Source organism: Eschscholzia californica, unplaced genomic scaffold, assembly GCF_041429995.1.
Source record: "Eschscholzia californica isolate CP2 unplaced genomic scaffold, dmEscCali1.0.p SCAF_5, whole genome shotgun sequence".
Taxonomy (NCBI): domain Eukaryota; kingdom Viridiplantae; phylum Streptophyta; class Magnoliopsida; order Ranunculales; family Papaveraceae; genus Eschscholzia; species Eschscholzia californica.
Genome location: NW_028238472.1, coordinates 1,820,484 through 1,832,621, shown reverse-complemented (window position 1 = coordinate 1,832,621; position 12,138 = coordinate 1,820,484). Strand labels below are relative to the sequence as shown.

The window sequence follows — 12,138 nt, the reverse complement described above, 5'->3', positions numbered from 1 at the left end:
GCAGGTGCTCATAGACCCAACGGGTGTAAGGCGAGTGTAAAAAAGTCAGCTTGGTAACACCCAAAGTGCATTTTTATGGGGGATGATTCTCTCAAGGGGCTCTTTATTTTCTTCTCATCTTCATCTCTGAAACTGTGTTTTTCATTGATAGATAGTGAGAGAAAGAGAGAGAAAAGAAATGGCTACAACATTAGCTCGATTGTCAAAAAAAGCCCTAAAACAAACTACCCTTTCATCATCTCAATCTCTCATTTTCCGATCTCTTTCCACCACCACATCAGCCGCCGCATCACCAACAACAACACCACCACCAACAACACCAACACCACCGCCAGGATCGAAACTATCTGATAGAGTGAAATGGGATTATAGAGGTCAAAGACAAATAATCCCATTAGGTCAATGGCTTCCTAAAGTTGCTGTTGATGTTTATGTTGCTCCTAATGTTGTTTTAGCTGGACAAGTCACTGTTGGTGATGGATCTTCAATTTGGAGTGGATCTGTTCTTCGTGGTGATCTTAACAAAATCAATATTGGCTTTTGTTCTAATATTCAAGAACGATGTGTTATTCATGCTGCTTGGGCTTCTCCTACAGGTTCTCTTTGATTATTTTGACCTAATTTTCTAAAAAAGAAAAGAAAAAAAGGATCTTTCTTTGATGAAATTTTAGTTTGGGGAGTTTGTAGTTAGGTTAATTATTAGATTATGAAGTCTGGGTAATTGTTTATTTACCCATAAGAAATTCAACCCCCAAAAACATTAGACATTGAATTTAGGGAAACCAGTAAGAACGAGGGATGATCTTTGCCATCTGCAGAAATTCAAGTATGAGGAATCCATTGATGAATTGGTCTGGGTAACTGGATGTGGGTAATGAGATAATGAGGATTAATAGGAAGGGGGGTTATACTGCTAGAATCAAGGGTTGTGTTCACTAGAAGTTCTTAGGTTTGGCAATTGGACATTATGTTGTTCGAGGTGCGAGTCAAGTCGATTTAGCCTCTAGGTGTGTGTGGGTGAGCACCTCTGGTCATTGCCGGTTGTGTTCAATGGAAGTTCTTTTTGTTTAGCAATTAGAAGTTATGTTGTTTGAGTTGTGAGGCGAATCGATGAGCCTCTAGCCGCTTGATGCATGTCTAGAAAAATGCTTATGATCATGGGTAAGGCAACCAAGATGCCTTCCCCTCACGTCTTCTCTATCTGTGTTCTCATGTTTTGTTGTTGTTTTACTTGTTTCCCTAGTCATCGCCTTTGAGTGCATAGATTAGCAGCAAACGCGGTCTTACCATATGTGATTTTGATAGTAATCATAGTATAAATGTTTCATTTGTGATTGTTTACTTCTACACCTCTAGCTATGCATATTCTAGTACAAAAGATTCAAGTGTTAGTTGTAAAAGTTAAGATTCAACATAGAAAATAACAAGACATAGGCATGTGCCCTAGATCATTGGATAGGAACCCAAATTTCTTACAGTTGCCCTAGTTTTAACATGCCTAGGCATCTCTTTGACTACATAGATTTGCAGCAAATGTTATCTTACTAGAAGTTCCTAACTATTGAAAAACAAATTTTAGCAGATTAAGGTCGGGGCCTTGAATGAGTGTCTTCTTGATTTTTGATTAGTATTTATCAACTTTTTAAGTTAACGTAGAAAGTAAGAAAATTTCTTATCACTTATTAATCACCATTTCTGGAGTAGGACCTCCTGGATTTTTTCATTGTAACAGATGTCCGAAGTTTTTTTAAGGGATTCTAATGCCTAAACAATTTATGTCTTCTTTAGATAATTAATTGGTTCTGCTGGTAACCTGGTATACTAGAATATGGTCAGTGAGAGAGGAAACGTGAATTTAAACGATTATAGATCAATATTTTGAAAAAGTTCAAGGGGTACGCCTCAAGGCGAGACGGACACCTGATGCCTCAAAGGTACATATTTGAACACGAGAATAAAAGTGTGCATATGAAGTCACTTGTTATTTTCGAGTTGTTGGACAAAATTGATGTCACTAAAAAATTGGTTTATGCGTCGAGGCGTACGCTGTCTTGTGAGAGTAAACCGCCTTGAGGCGTAAAAACATATTTTAAAAGATTGTTATAGATGATTATGAAGCTTTATGGACACCATGGGAAGTTTTGTGGCATTGGTCAAATTTAAGTGGTGTACAGGCTCTAGGAATCTAAGAGCAAAAACACTTCCACTATAGAGAAAAAACGGATAGTTTAGCTGTTTAAGATATATGAAGGCGATACATGATGCTAGCACTACAATAGTTGTCATGTCGATGAATTGTTGTATGAATCATAAGACAGCGGTTATGCATGCATCAGGAAATATACTTCTTTAACTTCGAAGTTATATTGTCTATCAAAACTAAATCAGTACTGATATACTCGAAATATATATATCTTATGCTAGAGTTACCAAATGGTTACATAGTTGAGTTATTTCTAGTTTTTTGTGAATATGATTCGATTCTAAACGTCAGAACATGCCATAATGAACCTTGTAATTAATGTTAAAGAACTCCTTACACATCTTTCTTTCGTTTTCTTCACTAGTTATACCTCTCTTTTGGTTCCACACTATCCTAAATTTTTCAATGTTACGAGAGTGAAATCTGCTTCTACTTGTCAGGGCTGCCTGCTGATACATCCATTGAAAGGTTCGTAACAATCGGAGCATACAGTCTGTTGCGATCCTGCACAATCGAGCCAGAGTGCATCATTGGACAACACTCCATCCTAATGGAGGGTTCTTTAGTTGAGACCCAATCCATCCTAGAAGCTGGCTCTGTTGTTCCTCCTGGCCGAAGAATTCCAACAGGCGAATTATGGGCGGGAAACCCAGCAAGATTCGTTCGTGCTCTGACCCATGAAGAAATCGTTGAAATCCCTAAACTTGCGCATGCTATTAATGACTTGAGCAGGACATATTACTCGGAGTTTCTTCCTTACGGCACAGTATACTTGGAAGTCGAGAAGTTGAAGAAGTCTTTCGGAATTCCTATTTGAAGTTCTTCTCCTTTTCGTTTTCTGCTTTATGTTTGTTTATCGATCGGTAGAAGTGTCTCTTAAGAGAAAATAAGCAAGGAGACTCTAAACAAGATTTTTTGTTCTCAATACTTGATTTTCAGAGGGTTTTTGAATGTTGTTTAAATCTTTGTTCTTCAATCTTCAGAATCTAATCTGAAACATAAATTAGCTTCTGGATGACTTTCATCTTAAATAAATCTGTTTATTTGCATACTATTAGTGTACTAGAGAAGTCATTCAGACATGCTTTCTCAAAGGTGATAAAATTCCTGAAATCCAGTGGGAATCCGACGTAGACGACTGGAATTTGGGCATCATTTCTCTCTTTTGATGGATTGCGCAAAATCTTTGGAAACTTTCCTTTCAATCAATTTTGGAACTTAAGATCTGTATACAGGCCTCCCGGGTAAGTAAGACTTCTACTGAAAGCTTTCGAATCAGATGTTGTAGATGAACCTACTCAAGAAGAAGTTTGAGTAAATCACCTCACCGCGCCCTAGCCCATTTGGGGTGGGATTTTAGCCCGAGTCCGGAGGGTCCGTGACCGTCTGATGCCCGAATTGGTTCGTACCTGCCCGACCGAAAGAGCTTAAGCGGGCGGATGCGGGTATAGGTCCTTATCCGGTAATCCGATCGAGTTCGCCCGACCGAACTAGTCCAATACCCGTTCGTTTATCCTACCCGTTGTACCCGCCCACTTATATAATTGATTTTAAGCCTTTAGATTTGTAGAGTTAACTACAACCGTTCGATTTTAAGAGTAAAAATATATAATCTTAAAAATCACTTTGCTTAATCTTTTCTTCCCCTCTTTATTTTCCAGTCTTTTTCTCTTCCAAAATCTCAATATCACATCAGTAACCCCAAAATCCACAATACATCGGTCGTACTACATGAGAAGAAAAATAGTTTAAAACCAAGAAACTGGTTTTAAGGCATTCACTCAAAGAAAGAGATGGAATGGAAAGATGGGGTTCAATCCGACCTTCTCACTTACCTGACAAAATGTTTGCCGGGCTTGGACGAGATTTAGACACTGGGATTTTTGAAAATAACTCAACTCGAGTCCGCAGATAATCTCTATAGATACAGAACCCTGTAAACGGTAGCTCATCGGATCGAATACAGGCATATCCGTATCCGAATCCGATAAGATATCTGAATATCCGTACCCGATAATTATCCGACAAATATTATAAATCAATATCCAAATTCGATAATATTAACGGATATCAGATAATATCCGATATCCGAACCTTTAACCAAATTTCAAAATTTTCCTTTAAATTTTTAACCATTAGATCTAAATAATAAATCTCAACCATACATTTTACATATTATTATGAATAAATTTTAATTTTTTATTATTTTTTTATATTACTTATCGGATCGAATATTAGTGTATCCGTATCTGATATCCCATAAGCAGATATCCAAATCCGTATCCGATATCTGAAATTTCGGATAACGTTTTTAAATACAGATGCGGATCGGATGTCGAATGTTGGGATAGCCACTGACAGACTTACTTCAGAGTCAATTGACCCGACCTGATGAAAGTGTAAGCCCGTGGTCACCTAACCCAGCCCGACTCCCACCCTAACCATCCTAAAAGACCTCTCTCTTTCTTCTTCTCAATCTAAATCGGAATTCGCATTTAGGGTTTTTGTTCCTCGGTGTTGATTTCATCTTGAAGAAGATATAATCGTAAAGAAAAATGAACAAAAGGTAATTCTTCGATCTACTTAATCCCTCTATCTTGTTTCGCGATTCAATTGATATTGTTGAGTAGTGAGTACTGATCTTTTGCCCTAACAATTTCATGGATCTGAACCTTTTCTTGACCAGTTTCCATTCACTACGTGCTTATTCGTATCTAATTTGATTGTTCAATCTGTGTTATTGTGGAATTTTTAGTCTCTAGGGTTTCTGAAATTCTGATCTAAATATAATTCAGGATAACCCTAATTGGTTTTGCCCTAATTGGATCATGATGATTTTTCTGTGCATTTTAATGGAATTGTTCTTTTCGAGTTATTTATGGGGTAAAGTTCTAATTTTTCTTAAAATTTCACAATAATGGATTAGATTTAGTTCTGGGATTCCAAATTTACTGTTTATTTTTGAGATTTTCATTTATCAGTGTTTAGACCAAGTCTCACTTGGGAGTTGGGAGCGATTTATTCTTAGCAATGACGATTAGAGGCTGCTAAAACGAATTGAAATTATAGTATGCATTGTAGTGTAAGTCCAACGATCTAGGTTTGTAAGCAAATTCGCAGAAATTTTATGTCGATTTTCACTTGTAAGAGATCTATTGAAGGGAAGAGAAGGGAGTGGAGAGTAGGGAGTAGGTGGCGGTGGTTCGTCGTAGCGTACTAGCCGTGATGGTAAAAGATGAAGATTGAGGTAAAGGGTGGATAGTGGATTTAAAGAAAAGGGAAAATCTAGGTCTTTTTTAAGGTAAATGGCCCCGTAACTATCTCTGTCCCGTAGAATCGAAGAAATTACACGGCTTCGTCATAGAATTATCGTGCCCATTGCGGAACCTTCGGTAGCAACCACTTTCGTTTTCCCATGGAAATTAGTAAAGGTAGCTCTCTCCAAAAGCTTTTTGGAACCTCCTAAATTGCAATTTTAGCGTTAATGTGATTTCAGGTTGTTTAATCATATGCTCAAAGGGTTCGACTCGTACACAGCCTGTCTAATAGAATCACAGAAACCAGACGTAAGAGCAATTACCGTTCACCCTTCTTTATGTTGAAATTTCATGTCCTCAGCTTGTGATAGTCACTAGTACTAATTTTCATGATTATTACGATTTATCCTGCTGCTTGATCGATTAATGTTGTATACCCATGTGAGATTTATGAATCTTTTATTACTAATGCACGATCATAAATCATAATTTTCATGATTTCCATCTGATGATCTAATATGCTTGTTTTAGTCTTTCTAACTTCTCGTGAACGAGTATCAGCTGTCGTTAATTCCTTTGTGTTCCCTACTAAACGTTATTAGGAAGGAAAAAATTGAGTTCGACTGCACGTTGCTAAAACAAATTTTATTTGTAATAAATGTTCCCTTACACAGGGACTTCCGTAGCAACAGATCATCTCTTTTTGATGGAATAGAGGAGGGAGGAATTAGAGCTGCCTCTTATTCCTCCCATGAAATTGATGAGCATGATAATGACAGAGCGATGGATGGATTACAAGACAGAGTCCGTCTACTGAAGACAGTAAGTTCCATTTTATTTGATCCTGGCCTCCGTATTTAATAGCCGTATATTGAAACTTGAGTGGTTAAACCATTTTCGGTGCAACATATACTTTTAGTGGTTTTAGAAACGTCTTGTAACTTCAGCATTGGATCCATATGCAGGCGGTCACAATGTCACAGGCACATAGTCATATATGTTATATTACATGTTCACGATTTACTCTGTCGTGACATTAGATTCTTTCCATGATTCCATCTGCAGAATTTAGGATCTATAGACATTTTATCTGTAACTCGTCAATTTAGGCATCTTTTCTGTATCTTGTGAGTTTATCTATCTAGTTGTTGAAGTAACGGTTTTTTCTTCCAGACAATAGTAATAAATTATCGCTCTCCCTCTCTCTCTCTCTCTCTCTCAAGCAATAATTATAGTTTATAGCTCCACATAGATTCATAATGCCGTTGATCTCGTTTAGGACAACATCTTAATTCTAAAATCATTATCTTTGAACAGTTGACAGGTGATATACACGAAGAAGTAGAGAGTCATAACCGTGTACTTGACCGGATGGTAAGCATCCCGGACTCAAACTTTTACGTGTAAATTTTCTCTTCGTACATGAAAACACATTTTCTTATATATTACTTCAATTATATCCGATTAGGGAAATGAAATGGATGCATCAAGGGGAATCCTGTCAGGAACAATGGATCGGTTCAAGATGGTAAACCAATTTCCTTTTCTTTCCCCTTTATTGTATCATCTCGTTTGAATTGCTTCCTATGTTTTGGTGAAGAGTGGAGCAAATTTTCATTTTCTTTTTTCCGGTTATAGGTATTTGAGACCAAGTCAAGCAGGAGAATGTTTACACTTGTGGCATCTTTCGTGATCGTCTTCCTTATTGTTTATTACCTGACCAAGTAATCAAATCTGTCAATGGAGGTATTACTTGTTCTGATAACTATCTAGACTGTTTTGAACATCCATATAATTGTCATTCTGTCCGAAAGAAAAACTAGTATACTTATCTCTGTAAGATAATTTCTCCGTCGTAATTCTATATTAGTGCCAGTGTGTACGATCTTAGTGTCTTTTCTTCTATTGATAATTGCATCATTTCTCTCTATACATCATTCCATCGATCAGAATATTTGATTTGCTACTCCTTTAACCAATACCATCATGTCTATGTAACTAGGTCTAACGATGCCACTGGCATGAATAATTCGTGAGAGTTAAAAAAAAATATCATGATTACTTCAGAAATGAAGGATGTAATAGAAAAAGAGATTTAAAGGGTCGATGAGATCTGTTGGTCAAATGAATCTTATGACATGGTACCAGAACCAGTCTAACTGCCATGCCAGAAGTTGTGTTTATGAATCTTGGTCATGGATTCTCATCTGTAAATTACTAGGTATCAGGTATCTCTTGCGCTCCGCAGACGCGGTCAATCTTGTCAAACTTACGTTAGTCGCGGTCACAAACTTCCGTAGTACAAGCACAATGGATTCAAGCATTCGTTCGAGTGCGCGTAACACCGTTGGTTTTTTTTTGGAACAGGCTACGAGAGTCATTGCAAAGGCATCGATACATCGATAGGAATTAGGATAACCCAACACCAGCATACTACTTTATTTATACTTTAATAAATCAAGTTCAATAACTACGGATTCCACCTTCGCTCTTGGGACCTCAAGAGATAGAGTACATGCACTTCCAACTGAAGTACTGAACTATTAACGGTTAGGAACCGCTATAGATTAGTAATATGAATCAAGCACCTTTAGAAAATTGTCATTTTAATACCATTATCCTTTCTTGCAAAGGGAACATAGAATTTTAACTTTATCTATATTTTGACAAAGTTGTTCTTTTTAAAGGAAATTATTCTCTATTATTTTCAATAATAAAATCATTTTATATTCTTTAGTTTTACCACACAAAGTTTTGAGTTCTTTTGTTATTAAAAAGGGATGTAACTATATATTCTCCATTCCTTTCTTGTTAAACAAAAACTATTGAATATTTATTACTTATTTACGATGATTTGTTTAATTTAATCTATCAATTTACACGACAAAATTTTGCGAACTTTGACAATTTCCTTTATTGGGAAAAAATATGAAAATTTTGTCCATGAAGTGGGGTTATTAACAGCAACCACCTCTCATTAGAACTATTTTTTTACCTTTTATAATAGTAGGTTTATTTTTTAATTAGTGGCAAGCAAAGGAATCTTGAATAAAACAAACATTTTATTAGTTGTGAAAGACAATATAATTTCTTTTTCGTCTCTAGAGTGATATAGGGTAAAGGTTTCAATCGGTATCCATTTATCCAATCATTTTGTTACGACATTGACCTTTGGTGGGGTTGTCTCATTTCAACAATTTATATATTTTTTCCATATAAAGTAAGTTGTGAAATTTGATGTGATAAACTCCCCAAAAAATTGTAGCTTGTTAGATTACGTATTTTTATTTGTTAAGTAGCGATGATCCGATGTGGGTGATCATTTGATGGTAATTTTCTGACCTATTTAGAGTTCATCCTAAATCAACTATCAACCAACTAAACAAGCAGTCATTTGTTGTTATATCTTTTCAAAGAACATTTGAAATTAGGATGACCCGTGGAAGCAAGCTTATTCATGTTTATTTTTGAAATTACATCAAACAAGAGCCTATATAGCCTTCGCTCAAAACACAACGGAATGATATACCATGAATCACCGAGCTGAAAAGATATGTATAACTTGCAAGATATACATCATTATGATGTCGTAGTCTTACCCATTCAATGGTATAGATATGATTAATAGATATCACTTATGGTTGAATTATGCCAAAGCCTATTGTCTTTAATCTATAACTTCGACTGAAACATCATAATGTTTATCTCAATTCATTAATAAATCATTTCAAATTAATTAGGAAGAGTTCTTTTATTAATACAACAAGCTTACAATAATTGTACAATAGTTTTGGGTCCTTAAATCATTTTGAATTCGTTATTTTCATAAATAATAAATAAAAGTGAGCTAGAAAAAACTATATGCACATATAATTAATCTTGCTTTGTTGTATGATTATAGTAGCTTGTACATCAACAGAAGAACTTGTTTCTAATGACCACATTTTCAATCCTGCTTTACGAGTTTGAACAACACAATCAAGGCCAACAACTATTAGCTCAGTTGATAGTGTATCTACTTTGAAATCCAAAAGTCTCCGATTCGATTCACAATGAAATTGAAATACTATATCATTTTAGTGAACTTGAGTTATTAAGAGTATAAATAATGATCTATAAAGTAGTAGAGGTATGATAAACAAAAAATAGTAGGTAATGACTGTTACAAATGTATATATGTATCAAAAGCGAGTTTGATCGTCTTATTTAAAAAGACATGAATATTACAATCACTATTGTCCATTGTTATAGTAGATAAGGAGTTGTTTAGGTCAAGGAGAGAGAGAGGATGGGTAGGTTAAAGAACAAGAAGAAAGCAAAGGAAGCATGAGAAAATGGTGGATGAAATATTGGTAACTAGCTAGTGCAGTTTTAAGTCAAAATTTTCAAACCCTAAAAACACAATATAATTCAAACTTCTCTACCAAAGTGTTTTACTAGCTTTTTAGGGTTTTCATTTTTGTTCTCTCCTTCTCGGCATTTGTTGAGACGTCGGGACGTGAGAAAACGACGTGCACCCCACCTAGTCACGCGCACACAACCCCACAAAAAACCCTAATTTCCAAGAACCCTAAAAGAAGAGCTCAAAAACAAGATACTCCTAATTAACCCACCACCAAAGGCTTTATTTATCACAAAACTAATTTATACTCCATAGAGACAGAGAAAAAATAAAAGCATCTCTCCCTAAACCTAGGTCACTATCTTCTTCTTTTTGTTGTATCTAAATTAGGGTTTTTTTATGCTCTTAAATTTCATCCTTCTTCACTCATAACCTTTGATCTCAAAATTTTGGGAATTCTTTAAGAAAATTAAGTTAAAAGTGTAATTAAGTGTGATATCTCTAAAGGGTAGTTATAAGTCAGTGTTACGATTTACTCCTTAATTAGAAGATTCAGTCCTGTGTTGCACCGATTTATCAAAACTGGCTAACCGATGGTGGAACGGGCCGGTGGGGATGGAACCCTCGTCCGGGGTTTCGCCGAGGATGAAGAAACGAGAACGAGAACTTAGTGAAAGCGGAGGAGGAGGTGGTGATGAAGATGAAGAAGAACGAGAAAACGAAGACGAACCAAGAGAAGGTGCAGTTGAAGTAGGAACGAGAAGGCCAAGAGGTAGACCACCCGGATCAAAAAATAAACCTAAACCACCAATCTTTGTAACAAGAGATAGCCCTAATGCACTTAGAAGTCATGTAATGGAAATTTCAAGTGGAGCTGATATAGCAGAGAGTGTTGCTCAATTTTCGAGACGACGACAAAGAGGTGTTTATGTATTAAGTGGAAGTGGTTCAGTGATTAATGTTACTCTTAAACAACCAGCTTCACCAAGTGCAGTTGCTACCTTACCTGGCCGGTTTGAGATATTGTCTCTAAATGGTTCTTACCTACCTGGACCAGCTCTACCCGGTTCCACCGGATTAACTGTTTACTTAGCCGGTGGTCAAGGACAGGTCGTGGGTGGATCTGTTGTGGGAACGTTGGTGGCGTCTGGGCCAGTTATGATAATCGCAGCTACATTTGGGAACGCCATGTACGAGAGGTTGCCATTGGAGGAGGAAGCAGAAGAACAAGATGGCGGTCAAGACGGTGGACTAGTTTCGGGGAACTCACCACCTCCAGTGGGGAGTAGTAGTGGTGGTGGTGGTGGAAGTGGAGATGGAGGTGTGGGTGCTGGTGGAAGTCAGCAGCAGACAGGAGGAGTAGGGCAGGTGCCAGATCTGTCAACACTGCCAGTTTATAATCTTCCTCCAAATCTGATCCCTAATGGTGGCCAAATGAGCCAGCATGATGCTTATTCTTGGGCTCATACACGCCAACCCTTCTAAATCTGACAGAAACTGTTAATTTTGTGGTCATCCAATTCAATTAACAGAAACCATCAGAGATGAGAGAGAGAGAGAGAGAGTGATGAATAATGGTTTCTTTAGTTGATCATTTAGAGAAGTTGTTGTTGTTGTTGAAAGAGATAAATTATGAGGTTTTTTTATATATGATTATCATATGTATATTTTAGTATTGCTTTTTAATTTTGTTCTTCTATCAAAGGTTTTTAATATTATAACTAAACAAGTTCATATATTTTAATTTTTCTTCCATCTTTTTTTTTTTTACTTTTTCTATCTCCAATTTCGACCTTACTTTAATTATATTGATAATGGTGATGATGATGATAAATAAAATTAACATAGTAAGTTAATTATATTTGTTTCTCAAGTAATTCTATATTAATATCTTTAGCTTTTGTTAATTATATGTGATGATTACTGCAATGAGCGACTTGTTTATTTTGTTAACTATACGCACATTTTTCTGAAGAAGAAAATTTAGACATAACCTCCAACTTCGATTTTGTTTAAACATTTTAATTTACAGAGACTTCGATGGAAACTAATTCCATTTAAAGAGCTATTTATTAAGGTATGATGAAAAGAGAGATTAGAACTTCTTTGCAAACATTAATATCTACAATTAACACAAGGGGGGGTTAATTTTTCTCTTATCTTTTGATATTTTTATATCTTGAGTTTGTTAACCAACAAATACCACCTTCATTAGAGACTCGAATCACATCATTTGTGGAGTTACCAGATTGCCTATCACTCGTTGTACTATCATTTAGCTAATCATATAGTCTGTGCGGAAAGGATATGCATTATAAGAAAAAAAAAAAAAAAAC

The 12,138-nt window shown here is 36.0% G+C and overlaps 2 protein-coding genes and 1 pseudogene across 3 annotated transcripts; all 3 read left to right on the top strand.

Annotated features, from left to right (window-relative positions):
* Positions 1 to 3,252, top strand: LOC147536083 (gamma carbonic anhydrase-like 2, mitochondrial). Its single transcript, XM_086641245.1, has 2 exons — positions 1 to 596; positions 2,644 to 3,252. The coding sequence occupies exons 1-2, from the start codon at positions 179 to 181 to the stop codon at positions 3,018 to 3,020; spliced, it is 795 nt and encodes a 264-aa protein (XP_086497371.1). The 5' UTR covers positions 1 to 178; the 3' UTR covers positions 3,021 to 3,252.
* A 1,292-nt stretch (positions 3,253 to 4,544) lies between these two features.
* On the top strand, positions 4,545 to 7,342 carry LOC147536082 (bet1-like SNARE 1-1). Its single transcript, XM_086643736.1, has 5 exons — positions 4,545 to 4,769; positions 6,135 to 6,282; positions 6,778 to 6,834; positions 6,929 to 6,988; positions 7,099 to 7,342. The coding sequence occupies exons 1-5, from the start codon at positions 4,759 to 4,761 to the stop codon at positions 7,186 to 7,188; spliced, it is 366 nt and encodes a 121-aa protein (XP_086499862.1). The 5' UTR covers positions 4,545 to 4,758; the 3' UTR covers positions 7,189 to 7,342.
* Positions 7,343 to 9,201: 1,859 nt separating this feature from the next.
* On the top strand, positions 9,202 to 11,550 carry LOC147536081 (AT-hook motif nuclear-localized protein 20 pseudogene; annotated as a pseudogene). The gene has a single exon (XR_015226298.1). The product of XR_015226298.1 is annotated as an AT-hook motif nuclear-localized protein 20 pseudogene (transcript).
* Positions 11,551 to 12,138: the final 588 nt, after the last annotated feature.